Source organism: Lissotriton helveticus, chromosome 4_1 (assembly GCF_964261635.1).
Source record: "Lissotriton helveticus chromosome 4_1, aLisHel1.1, whole genome shotgun sequence".
NCBI lineage: Eukaryota > Metazoa > Chordata > Amphibia > Caudata > Salamandridae > Lissotriton > Lissotriton helveticus.
The window spans coordinates 687892781-687907133 of NC_136063.1; the positions used below are offsets into that span (position 1 = coordinate 687892781).

The window sequence follows — 14353 nt, forward strand, 5'->3', positions numbered from 1 at the left end:
CCGATTTGTATAGCTCTACAGAGTTGGTTTTCGAATGAGAGTGTATGATGACTGATTCAGACAGCCTTTTTGAATCGGTTTGCCCGGAGACCGAAGCAGGCCCCACTTCACCCGGGGCCCTTCAAATCGGGCCTGTGGTGGTAACCATGGGTCCCCCTTTCCAACCATGCACAGGGTGACAGCTACCATGGGGTGCCTGCCACAGGCTGCAGGGTTTTCCCCACCAACCCCTTTCTTCAGTGAGAGCCTGTGCTTACGTTCGGAGCACAGGTTCCCATTGAAGTCAATGGGAGTCCGACCGAATCATATCCGGATGCATACGGATGCATTGTACTTGTTTGGTCAGACTTCCCCATTCCAAGTCATACGGAAAGCATTCCTGAACCGATTTGGTCGGTATGCTCTCTGAACGAGATCGGAATCGAGCCATAAGTCTTAAAAACCACAGAAATTATCAAACCATCTAAAATGCCAACTGATCTCTGCCTAGCAAAGTTAATGTAAGATTGCATGCCCACAATGACCCCAAATAAGGTATAACCCGAAAGCTTTGAAACATACACTAATATTACTACTGATAGAGCGCTCAGCGCTCTTAAAATTTGTAAGGGTGCATTATACTCATGGACGAACTGCACTCGCATATATTCTCTTGGTTTGCTGTAATTCGTGTTATTAGAAAGAAGTTTATATCGCCATATTAAGACAGTAGAATTAAATTTGTAAGGTGATATACAGGAATGATTAGGATTTCGCACGTTTAGAGAAATAATGTAAACATGCATGTACATTGTGAATATTATGCAAAATAAATGTATTCACTGTTTATAAATGATTCGTATAGAGACTTGTGTTACAGGTGTCCATTAAAGAATGCTCTTAGGTTAGCCAATCTTGTAGGCCTAACCTTCAGTTGCTTAAGTTTCATTTCTCCTTGTTTGCTCTCAATATATAAGTTAATTAGAATTTATGTGTGTGTAGAAAGTTTCCTTTCACCCCTACTGCAGGTGCAGGAATTCAAACTCGTTATTTTAGATTTAAGAAGCTACATGAGAGGAGAGGATTGTCTTTAAAGAACTTGAACAGAGAGAAGGGAGGACACCTTTCGTGCCTGGTGAAACCTGGGAACCAAGGTTGTTGGAGAGAGCTCAAATTATTTGGAGTTTGTGGAAAGTTACTCAAAGGAGGTGTTCACAGAATACCTTACCATGTGACCTGTTAGGGGTGTAACTTTGTCTTTTTGTATTAGGGACAGTTAAGAACAACTTCTGCTTTGGACTGAGGAAAGGGAGCATCTTAGAACGAGCACCGTAGCTTTAAGTTACTTGACCCATTTAACGTGAGTGTACTTCTTAGGAAGTCAACATGTGCTGACACATTTTGAGGAGAATTCAACTGGGAAGTTAGGTAGGGATGTCACTCTAGAAGTAGAGTAGGGACAGATTATTCTTTTCATTTCAGAAATAGAAATAAAAATGGAGTTGGACGCATGTCTATACTCAGTTGTGTTCTGATATTGAAATTCATTGGTCTGTGCCTATTGTGCCTAATGAAATATATGTGTAGGCTTGTCTCTGTATCAGTATTCATGTATCTTTATACTCTTATATTAAGGTGTGTTTATGTTCTGCTATTTTGGCCTTCTAATAAATTAGTAAAAATTGAATTAAGAGTCGGTAGTCCTTTGGTCGCATGGGGAAAGGAAATGTATTACTTGTAACTTGTATTTTCTCCCCTCTACACTTCCTTAGCAGGCAATAACGACCATCGGCCAGGGGTTCCTAACTATATCTAGCACATAGAATATGGCCCCATCACTACATATAAATGCCATAGCTCACCCAGGAGGCCCAGCCAATTAAAGAAGCATATCCAATTTCTGACATAACGAAAATATTATTGAAGCTAAAATCACACATCAGAGCTCACTACACACTACCCTCAACAGAAGACACTATTACTTAATTATGAACATCCGTTCAACCCAGTCAGAGTATGCAATTAACTGGCTCCTTTGCAAAACCTAGAAACACCTTTACTGTAAGTAACCTCCCATTCTTAATGCCACACTAATATGATGAGGCATATAGCCAAGGCCACTAATTACCAGGGTCATGTGGTATGTCTGTCCAGTAGAACAGTCCTTAACCCCTTCTATGCTCATGACGAGCTCAGATCGTCATGGGCGTAACCTGCGCCACGCGGATGACGAGCTGAGCTCGTCAAGTAACGCGGTTTTGTTTAAATCGCAGCGCGCAGCGGGAAAACCGCTAGCGCGCATGCGGTTAAACTAGAAAGACTGAGTTGCAGGACAAGATGCTCCTATCCATATAAGACAGCTAAAGTGGCTGCTTGCGCCTTAAGCATGTTTGTGATTTTTATGTGGCTGTGGAAACCTCACAACCAAATAATCATTTTGAAGTTATTAGGCCGTCTGGATTTTGTTCTGCTGCTTTTCCCACAGAAATACCTGTATCTTAACAAGGAAGATAAGGGACTTAGGGCCAGATGTGCTAACATTGGGAATACTGATTTCCTAGTTAGGATTCTCTCCAAAACTCAATAAGGAAATCGGTATTGAGTTTCATTTTGGGATTCCCTGTGGGCCAAAAATCGATCTACCTCATTATTTATTTATTTTTCCCTCATGAATATTAAAGAGGTAGGTCGCAGTTTGTGACCCATTAGGAATCACAGCCGTCAGAGGGATGGTGGCCTGCCAAGTTCAACAGGCCACCATGTCTGTGATTGCTTTTTAATAAAGCAATCTTTTAAAAAAAAATGCAGCCCATTTTTCCAAACGGGGTGTGATAAAAAGGAAAAAATTAAACCTTAAAGCTCTGTGTACCACTGCCTGCACTTATACAATATATTAATAATTACATTCTCAAAGGGTAAGAGGTCTCTTGGGGACTTTCCCCTTAGCGAATTGGTTATCACCAGTTTTAAACTGGCTGTTCAGTATTACTGTTTTGCAACCGGAATTCGGTTGCAAAAGGGTGGGGGCCGTCCGCCCCGGGTGGCACGAGTTTTGGGGATGGTGCCCCCCACTCTTAACTGCAACTCACAGGATTTGTTTCCCAGCTCTTACAGCCGCCACGGGGTGGCAAAGGCTGGGACTGCCACTGGCGGCAAAAGGCGGAGCTACGCCACTGCAAAACAGTAATACGTACCATACTGATTCAGTATTTAGATGGGATGCCCTAAACACACCTCTTCCAAATACTGATTCACAAATGAGAAATGCGATTCGGTAGCAAGCTACTGAATCACATTTTGCATGTTGTACATTTGAAAGCCATTTTTCCGGTTGTAATTCAATTTTATTCATGATCATTTGATTATTCAGGTTCACATAAAAAGACGTTACTTACATTAATATACATTGAAAGATGACTGAAAAAATGTAAGAACTTTTATACACATAACCTAATTTTTAGGAAACAACAGCCGCGGCCCGTGGAGGGAGTTTGGTGGGGCAGGGAGGCGGTGCGGGGGAGGGGCAGGGTGGACAGTGGTAAACAACGGAATATAGATAATTGCAGGTAAGTAAACAATTTAATAAATAAAATGAATTTCGTAGCGCACCATGCATCGCAAAATGCGATGCAGCGCGCGCTATGAAATTAGTTTTATTTTTTAAATTGTTTACTTACCTGCAATTGTCCATATTCCGGTGTTTACTACTGTCCACCTTGCCCCTCCCCCGCACCACCTCCCTGCCCCACCGAACTGCCTCCACGGGCCGCGGCTGGGAAACATTTGAAATTGTTATACTGTCTTAATATTATTCTTGAAAACATTGGCCTTAGGATGTAACAATGTGGAAAAATCAATGCAGTGCAGACAGATAATAAATTATTAACATCTTAAAAACCCATATTGGACAAATTACACGCTTTCTCTTTGTCTCTGGAGTTAGACCAGTTCACTGTTAGCACATTTAAATGAAGCTAATTCATGCGTAATAATGTCCAAAAGCAACAAAGACCATGCTTGAGATTCCAAGACAAATATTGCTGTGCTATCTGTGTTTGGCAAGAAGAGGTTACCACCTCTCACTCAACCTGTAATATGCAATATTTTGAGACTAGAGGAATGTTTTAGGAAGCTTTTGAGTTAAATATGAGAAAATTAGACCAATGTTGTCTGCTTTAATTCAAATTGGTTTAGCACATGATCTAGGTCTCTGAAAATGAATATTTCCTGGGCCAACATTTCTAAGCTCAGATGGACCCTTAATGAATCCTCTTCACTCTTGAGCTGAAAACCTCACCGAATCACACTAACCAAACCTTCCAAATAGCAACTTGTTAAGCTGAATTCCAGTCTTAAGCCAGGAACCGGTACAGAAGAATTAAAATTGCACAATTTACTCAGACTTTGCCCTTCTATTTTCTCCCAAATATCCCACTTCAAGAAGATTAATAGATTCAATGGCATATAATAGTGTCGGAGGACACTATTATATGCCATTAGCCTTATGGACTGAAAACAAGTGAAGGAAATGTCTCCGCCCAATAGCATTATAAATGGCTCTTAGCCCATTGGCATGTGATGAAGCCTTGGAGGGACATTAGTTGATATGATCCTTTTCACTCAAACTGGCTGTCATAATTTTCCCCGAGTAGAGATATCATTTTACTGTTACCACTGATCAACTGATGAACATATAAGGTGAAGAATAAAATGAAGACTGGGGGAAGGTGCTCCCATGCTTTATGCGAAAAATTCAGGCACCCTTCTGAAGATCAAAAATTGAAAACGAGCAAATCAAAAATGCAAGTAAAATAAACAGATGCTCATTGAATTTTTACTGCTACATGTTACTGTTTGACAAATCTATTTAAGGTAAACACAGTACCTTGAATATCTTGCACATTATTTCATACACTGTGAACGTTTTTTCTGCTCGCGTCCAATCCCACGTTGTTACCTTTAAAGACAAACAAATGGAAATAAACTATTACATCATGCTACAACGGCCTATGAATAAACTTTCAATACAATTTAAACTAATGTAAACATGATTGTAATATGATAAGTACATTATTAAAATAAAGCAAGCTGAGTATTGGACTTTCTCTTCAGAATATTAGATTGACTAAAGGTAACTTTTAAGCAAGTCAAAATGGATGCATTGAACGTAGGAGGAACCTCTTATGGAGAAGTGAAAACCGCTTTTGGAAAATCCATCAATGTCCATACCATAGAGAGGAATTCCTGCTACCAAATGTGGGCATTGATAAGGAACTCAGAACATGGGTTACAAAGTACCCAGATAAATAGATCATGTAAACTAATGAAGGGAAATTCCCTGCATGTTAGAGACACACCGGGCCTGATTCACTTTACGTTTGTTTGGAATTCACTAAAGGTGGAGAGCATCACAAATAAAAAAATAAGCATGTCGAATACTTTTATGTGTAGAATTCACCGTCCTGACTGCGGAGTTTCCGCACACGTACAATTTCGATTAAAAGGTATGTTTACCTTTGCCAATCAGGCCCTCAGTGATTGAAAATCAGCCCCCCTTTCCATTTTATTTTTTCATAAAGGGACCCACGCCAGATGTAGTGGCTGATTTGCCTCAATTTGGGCAGAGTTCGTTGTTCTGCTTGTCTCCGAATGTGGAGACAAGGAGTTAGCACTCGTGGGGAATGCACCATTCACATAACTCCCGTGAAGTGAAAATGCTTCTAGAGGCACAGAGGGTCAATCCACTAGTTTCAAATCCGAATCTTTGTTAGGTTTAGTTGAGCGATTTGTTTGAGAGGATAATTATTATGTTCCTTTAGGACGTTAATAAGATTTTGCCTACATCTGTATAAGCCTGATATAAAGTGAACAGCAATGAAGTATGTAGAAATAGTTGAATCCCGCATTAACAAGAGCTTTGCCATAGAAAGTGACAACACGTAAGGTGACTACCATGTTTAAAATTAGGGAGTTTTTTTTATCCTGCTCAATAGTTTTACAAAAACACCCAAGAAACAAGGCCTTGTGATGACCTTCATGTCCCGACTAGATTATTTAGTAGTTCAGGCAACATATGGGGTGCTACTGGGACACAAGATCCCTCCCAAGTGGAGTCTCCGACCACTCACTCATGGTCACAACCCTAGGACCATACAAGTCTAGAACAGAGCAGAATGGAAACTCGGCCCCTGGGAGCTGACAGGCTGGGAGACAAGTCTATCCATACAAGAAGCAACAAGCAATTACTTGAGAGACAATTTGGGATTGGTTTCCTCAGAGGTAACAGTAAGAGAGATCCAGTCATATCACATACCTCCGGGAAATGGAAGGAGCAGGAACGGGAATTCAGGTAACTGGAGGAACAAAATAATGGTGTGGGAAGCACAACTTGTGAACACAACAGATGTGAATCTGGCTGCACAGATAGAAAGAACCAGGTAGAAATATAGCAACCTAGTGTTGCAAGAGGCAAAGGTATTATATAGGGCCAATCAATATAAAATATATGAAGTAGGAAGTAAGGCCAGGAATCTTCTGGCTTGGCACGCACAGTGAGAGAAGGATCATGGATGGGTGCAACAGGGAGGCATAATGGTGACAACTGACATGGAATTCTGCAAGCCTTTACAGGTTTTTGAAGGGTCTATACATACGACGCACAGACCTATCAAAAAGGAGAAAACTGGCCTCATTCATTAGAGAGAGGGAAATGGCAGACTTTTTGTAGCAAATCAAAAGCAGAAAGCAGCCAGGCCCAATAGCCTCCCTCCAGGATTTTTAAATGCATTAAGCATAAGGTGGTAAGGCCAATCCCCAGCATGCTACATGAAGCCAAAGACAGGTGTCATTTACCTGGGGATTTTCCCGGAGGAAGTGAGTGGCTGAACCAGTGCTGCTGGTGCTAGATGATGAAAAAGCATTTGATTCGCTAGAGTGGCTCTATTTGCAGCAATTGTTGGTGCAGATGGTTTTGGGAGCCTCATTCTAGAGTTTAGTGCAATTATTATATATGTGACCCATAGTGAGGGTCTGAGTTAATGTTAAATTGTGGGAAGAATTTTAACTGAAAAGGGGCACCTGCCAGGGCGGTTCTTTCTCTCCCCTGTTGTGCGTGGTGGCCATAGAGCTGGTAGCCGATTGAATTCACCAGGTTGCCTTGATCCAGGAACCAGAATGAGCCCACAAATGGGTGAACATCATTTCACTATATGCAGATGATATCCTGTTATATCCAGCAGATGCAGAGGGGGCCAATATGAGGATCCTGAAAAAAGGTATTTCGGAGGATACTTCAGCATCCGTATTAACCGGAGGAAGTACATAGCTTACCTATTGACATAGTGGCAGTGCAGGGAAGTATTCAAGGGTATTCGGTAAAATAGGGAAACATTCAAGGGTGGCAGGGTGTCACATTGACACCCTGTTGCACCCCTGAATAGTGCTTGTGTGCACATGTGGCACACATACATGCCCTAATGGCATGTATGTCTGCCACATGACACTGTTGAAAATGCACAGATTTGCTTTTTCAAAGGTATTCGGAATTTACCACCAACTAATAGTTGGTGGTAAATAACGAATCCTTAGAGGACATAAGCACTCTTAAAAGTGCTTCCTACATGCCATTTACCGATTCGGTAAATACCGAATCGGTAAATAATGATTCGGTAAATACCAAATCAGTAAATATCGATTTGGTATTTACCGAATCATCACCTACAATGCAAATGGCTCAATACTGTCGGTAAGCCTGAAGTTTACCGAATTTCGGGTTTACCGACCGGTAATGAGCCACCTACATCGGGCCCTAAGTGTCATATTTATGAGTCTAGTGGAGCAGGGCAGCAAGGCACCTTTCTGCTCTGCCCTGCATCACAGGGAAAGTCCCGGAAAGCACCATATTAATCCAATATGGTGTATTCCTGTCCTTTCCCCTTGCGCTGGTGATGTTTTGGCATCCTATCACCAATGCAGACATCCTTACACTGGGGTGCAAGAGTGCCTGTGTTGTAGGCAGGAGTGGTGCTGTGCAGGAAGGGTCACCTTCCTGCACAAAAACAGTCCTGAGAGACTTTTTTCTCTTTCTATGTGTGAGACAGAATGCAGCACACAAGGACAAAACTAGGAGAAATACAAATATTTCTCCATGTTACACCTCTCCTGGGGAGATGTATCTTTTTGGCGCATTCCCACGTTAACTAGGTTTGGTAAATCTGGAAACGCATCAAAAACCATGGGAGTTGCGTGGGAACACCAACGCAGCACCCATGGAACACCTCCTTTGTGCAGAGTAATGCATGCAACGATTTGTGCTGTGTTGCACTACTACAGACATTTTAAGCCATTCAAAGCCAAGCAAAGTGGCTTTGCATGGCTTCAAATATCTGGCTTAAGGTTTGTGTCACTCTTCCACCATGTTGCGTGGTGCAAGAGTGATACAGACCAGGTCATAAATATGGCTCTAAGTGCCTCGTTAAACAAACATGCAATATCCCTGACGTGCTCTACACTACTGAACAATAGACTACCTACTCTGGTGGCAATGAGGTAGAAGTGGGAAAGAGAACTTGAAAGTCTGGAGGATGACAACTGGGCCACAGCTTGTAGATACCCAGCATAGGTGGCCATTAGAGCAGGGTTTCACCTGATACAATTGAAACATCTACAAAGGGCATAATCAGTGGCTTTACATAGGTCCCGCAGCCCCTGCTGTGTGGGGGCAACCATGCTCCAGGGGGCCCCTTAGCACTATACTCTTAATAGAGGGCTCCTGTTTGAGTCCAGAGAGGAGCTTCAGAAATGTTATGGAACATATGGGAATCATTTCCAGAGCTCCACGTAGAAGAAACAGTGAAAATGCTCACAGTCCTCCTACAAAAAAGTATCCTCTGATAGCTAAAAATATATTATCTCTTACAATTCTTTAGTGACTTCTGGCAACATTCAACAAACTGACCCATATTAAACATAATTGATCATTTATAGTGGGGGGAGCACTTCCGCTAACCCCCTAGCAGTTATGTATCTTGCACCTTCTCAGCAGAGCATTTGTGTCATATCATTACTCAAAGTAGGGATCACTTACACAAGCTCCCAGCCAGAGAATGTATCATCTTCAAATTAAGCTGTCAAGTATTTAAATGTAATCAAGCAACTTCCTACTTTGCTTAACGATTTTGAACTATTTACAAGTAAAATAGTTGTTGCTTCAATTGATTTATATATGGAACTTGATTTTCTATTCAATCTATTTTTGTTGAGAACTTTCAGAAGGCCACAAATTCTTCTCCTAAGATTTTACTTTACTCATTTTAGGCATTACAAACAAGATTATATTTTATATCAGATTAGAAAACTGATGTTGCGTGGGGTGGGGATAGTATCTAGACACACCAGATGGGGTAGAAATCCAAATTGACCTTTGATGGGATTAATGCTGGAAAGTCCTGGATGTTAATAGAAGTGGTTTTGGAGAATGTTTTTCATTGGACTTGACTCCAAAAGCACATCTACAGATAACTGTAATTTATAATTGGAAGGCAGTCTTTTGAAATAATGGACGTGGCTTGAGGGAGATACATGTGTTGGTGTTTCTTTCTGGAATGCTGAAGACATTGTATGTATTCCAACAATGGGGAAATTGGAATTTGTTGGGTATTTTCATTGTTTTGGTGGCTATGACTGTGGAATGAAAGGTGTTTATAAGAAGGAAAGGGCAATAATGGTACATGAGAAAAGGCATTGATGGATTTAGTGTGTTGGTATAATTGACCGTGTGGCATTTCCAAGATATAGGAAGCTTTTGCCTGGTGGTGCTTCTGGTTATTCTTAAAAACAAAATGGGCAAGCCACCAGACCGCTTACCCCTTTTGAAGCTCAGGTTTGAACCTTTGATGGTACCCACAGCTTAATGTCTCGTACATACAAGACACTCCAACCCTCACAATCCAATCAGCTCCACACCTATCAGAAGCAGTGGGAGGCAGAGGCGGGGGAGGAGATGTCCCCAGAGAGTTGGGAACAACTATGACGTGACATTCCCAGATTGTATAGGAGCATCCCCCAACACAAGTCAGCTTACAAACTAATGATGCATTGGTACTATACCCCTGCAAGACTACACAAAATGCTACACATGCTCTCCCCCCTTTGCTGGAGGTGCCGGACAGAGGTGGGAGACTCCATACACTTCTGGTGGGCTTGCCCGCTTTTAGCCATGTTTTGGAAGGAGATCCTAAGCCACATCAAGCATTCAGTGGGGTTTGCCATACCAAAATCCACCATAGTGATCCTACTGGGTATTAGACCAACTCAACTTGCAACCATGACACAATCTGATTGGTGTATTATTGTGCAGATGTTAGGAGCAGCTAGACAAACCATTTCTCTCCATTGGCAGAACCCCCCCACCCCAGATTTTTGGATGGTTCCTATCTCTGGCAGGTCATGACAATGGAGCTACTACCAGCCTGGCTCACCCACATGGACACAAAATTCAATTGCACTTGGTTACCCCTAATCCATCACCTTTCTCAGATAGAAAACACTCATTATGCTCCCCAGACTATGAGCCCACCAGCTCTTTGAGGACCCCCTAGAAAACACTCATTATGCCCCCCACCCCAGACTATGAGCCCTCCAGCTCTTTAAGAACCCTTCTGCCATACCCAGAGATACCCCACAGACAGTTTCCCCAAACACTCGGACTGGACAGTAAGGCCACCTTTCTTTCAATGTTAGCTCCTGACTAAACAACACCTTCTAATCCGCCTTTCCGGATATCACCCTTCCTTGCAATCTCCCCCTCGCCTCTCCCACCTTCTGTTATTTCAAGAGTTTTATTATTTAGTCACGACTGTGGGATGTCAAGAGGGGCGATGGAGATCATCCTGATATTCTCGGGGTCGACCGGGTCACCTATTCAACTGTATTTTACAATGTATCAGATATGTTTTTTGACTATTTGACACCTCCAAATCGCATTATTCTTTGCTTAGCTTCTGTGTACGCTATGATGCCTATTGATTATATGGTACCCAGCCTGCATCCACTGTGGTGAAATATGTAACCTTACATGGAAAAGTGTGGCTCAATGGTTAGAGCAGGCAGACCTTGATGCAGAGCTCTGGCCAGGGATGGTTGTGGCTGTTCCACTCCAAGGCTGACCTGGTCTGCCGGCTCTCCGGCTCATTAATTCCCCTGACTGGATATTCTCGCCTCAGTGCCTGTTCTGATCATGGGTCCCACGCTGCAACTCTGGGCAATAGGTCGCTTAGTATCCACAGCGGCCCCAAAAGCGCTGGGATGCCTGGCTGCACCTGGGGGGTGCCCAGGAGTGGACATTTCCCAGGAAAGCCAGGAAGGGTTCCTAAGCGGTATACGGACAGCGCCGGGACACCTCCGGTGGAGGTAGCTGTGCGCTTTACAAATTCCGACATTTACATTTACCTTATCAGCAAATTGATACAACATCTGATGACTCTTGGCTTTTTTGGTTCTTCCATTGTTCTCATTAACATTTCAATAAACAGATTTGTAAAAAAAAAACAAAGGAGACTGGGAGCTATGACAGTGACATTCTTAGACGAAGCAGTTCAAAGCTTTGAGGTGGGATGGGGTTCGAGATTGATTTGAGACTTTATTTGTTACAATCAAGAAATCCTGTTGAAACTGTGTTAGTCTTCTGGTGAAAAAGCTAGGAATCATTTATGTGTGGTTGCTGGAGATGTTGAATTAAAGCAAGATAAGATTGTTTAAGTTTTCATCCTCTGTTAGTGGAATATAATGTGGCAAAATATTTTGATTTTTATTTAACATATGCAGCATGATCTCAAGACAGAAATTATTGTGGAAATAGGAAAACGTGAGACAATCTAGAGAAAAATGTTTGTTTCTATGTGAACTGATTGTGCTGAAGAACAAATCAAAATTGTCTACATCTTTGGATACCCTAGATGTTGAATTAATGCTTATTACCATTAGTTTCACATAGAAACAAAGGACAACACAGAATGTTTGAGATGATTTGGAATGTATTCTTGAATTTTTATGTGTCTTTTGAATGGATGATTGAGGTGAAGGAACATGTGCATTCGGAACATATATAAATGTGCATATATTCCTTATGAACTTCTGTCACCTTTTATGATGTATTTGATAATATTTCGATATAATAGAACATTCTCTTTTTGGTGGTTGGGGGTCACTGTAGCATGAAAATCCTGTTGGCTTCGCTGACGGTCATTTCTGAACCTTCGCATTGGCTGTCACCAGGGGCTCCCGATGTAGCACGAACTGCAGACCTTGCGTTGCCACCTGTCACTGCCGGTCACTGTAGTGTGAAGACTCTAATTCACTGGAGCTTTGCGATGCCGGTCAGGGTGGGCAGCAAGATTTTATAATGAATGGGCCTGTCCATACCATAGAAGTTAAGATACCAAAATTCAAGCTTTCTCCTTTACCTGAGCCTGAAGAACACCACCTGGAGATCAGGAGCTCACTCCAGCAGAGGTCAGTAGGGCAGAGGCAGGTCCAGTTGCAGGTTCAGGTAGGTCCAGTGCAGCAGGTCAACTGGCAATTGCAAGGAGTCTGTTGAGGTTTGCCTTGTCCCTGTAGCACAGAAGAGGAGGTCAGTTAGCTATCCCCTGAAGACACTTCAGCCAGAGATGAAGGGTGCACATCCATTCTTCCTTCTCAGACAGCAATTCAATTCAATTCAATTCAGTTAATTTATATAGCGCGCTACATACCCATAGGGTCTCAAGGCGCTTGGAGAAGGGTGGGGAATTACTTGTCGAATATCCAGGTTTTAAGTTGTTTTCTGAATGTTAGGTGGTTCTGAGTGAGGCGAAGGTGAATGGGAAGTGAGTTCCAGGTTTTTGCCGCCAGGTAGGAGAAGGATCTTCCTCCCATGGTGGTTTTGTTGATGCGAGGTACAGCAGCAAGGGCTTGGTGGGAGGAGCGTAGCAGGCGGGATGGGGTGTAGAAGGAAAGTCGTGTGTTGAGGCAATCGGGTCCAAGTTCGTAAAGGTCTTTGTGTGCGTGGGTTAGAAGGCGGAATGTTATCCTCTTATTGACGGGGAGCCAGTGGAGGTTTTTCAGGTGACCAGAAATGTGGTCTTTACGCGGGATGTCTAGTATGAGTCTGGCTGATGCGTTCTGGATGCGTTGGAGTTTTTTCTGAAGTTTTGCGGTGGTACCGGCATATAGGGTGTTTCTGTAGTCCAGGCGGCTTGTCACCAGTGCGTGGGTGACCGTTTTTCTAGTTTCGGTGGGGATCCAGCTAAATGTTTTTTTGAGCATGCGAAGAATGTTGAAGCAGGATGATGAAACGGTGTTGACTTGTCTGGTCATCGAGAGTGAGGAGTCCAGAATGACGCCCAGGTTCCGTGGGTGGTCTGCCGGGATGGGTGCTTTTCCAAGGGACTCTGGCCACCACGAGTCGTCCCAGGCGGAGGGGGAGGTGCCTAAGATAAGGACTTCTGTTTTGTCGGAATTCAGTTTCAGACGGCTCTGCTTCATCCACTCGGCTACTTCTCTCATTCCTTTATGTAGGTTGGTTTTGGCGGTGTTAGGGTCTTTGGTGAGTGAGAGGATCAGTTGAGTGTCATCAGCGTAGGAGATGATGTTGAGGTTATGTTGGCGGGCGATGGCCGCGAGGGGGCTCATGTATACGTTGAAGAGGGTAGGACTGAGTGAGGATCCCTGTGGCACGCCGCAAATGACTTCAGTGTCCTCAGATTTGAATGGTGGGAGGCGGACTCTCTGGGTTCTTCCGGAAAGGAACGAGGTGATCCATTCCAGTGCTTTTCCTTGGATTCCGATGTTTCTGAGGCGTTGTAGCAGGGTGCTATGACAGCCTGTGTCGAAGGCTGCGGAGAGGTCGAGGAGGATGAGGGCGACTGTGTCTCCATTGTCCAGAAGAGTTCGTATGTCGTCTGTTGCTGCGATGAGTGCGGTCTCAGTGCTGTGTTTGGCTCGGAAGCCGGACTGAGAGGAGTCAAGGGATTTGTTGGTTTCGAGGAAGGCGGCGAGCTGGTTGTTGACAGCTTTCTCGATGACCTTGGCCGGGAATGGAAGGAGCGAGATGGGGCGGTAGTTTTTGAGTTCGGTGGGGTCAGCTGTGGGGTTTTTTAGAAGGGCGCTGAGTTCGGCGTGTTTCCAGCTGTCCGGGAAGGTGGCAGAGTTGAGGGAGCAGTTGATGACATCTCGGAGGTGTGGTGCAATGATGGAGTCTGCTTTGTTGAAGATGTGGTGAGGGCATGGGTCTGTGGGGGATCCTGAGTGGATGGAGTTCATCAGGCGGATGGTGTCCTCAGTGGAGATTGTGTTCCAGTCATTAAGGATGCTCAGGGGGGGTGACGGTACGGCAGAA

The 14353-nt window shown here is 43.5% G+C and overlaps 1 protein-coding gene across 1 annotated transcript in view; it reads right to left on the reverse strand.

Moving 5' to 3' along the window:
* SNTG1 (syntrophin gamma 1) overlaps window positions 1-14353 on the reverse strand; it is a 1650669-nt gene that overhangs the window by 469298 nt on the left and 1167018 nt on the right. The window contains exon 13 of the mRNA XM_078686185.1: window positions 4865-4936. Coding sequence (XP_078542311.1) covers window positions 4865-4936 — 72 coding nt within the window. The remainder of the gene's footprint in view (window positions 1-4864; window positions 4937-14353) is intronic.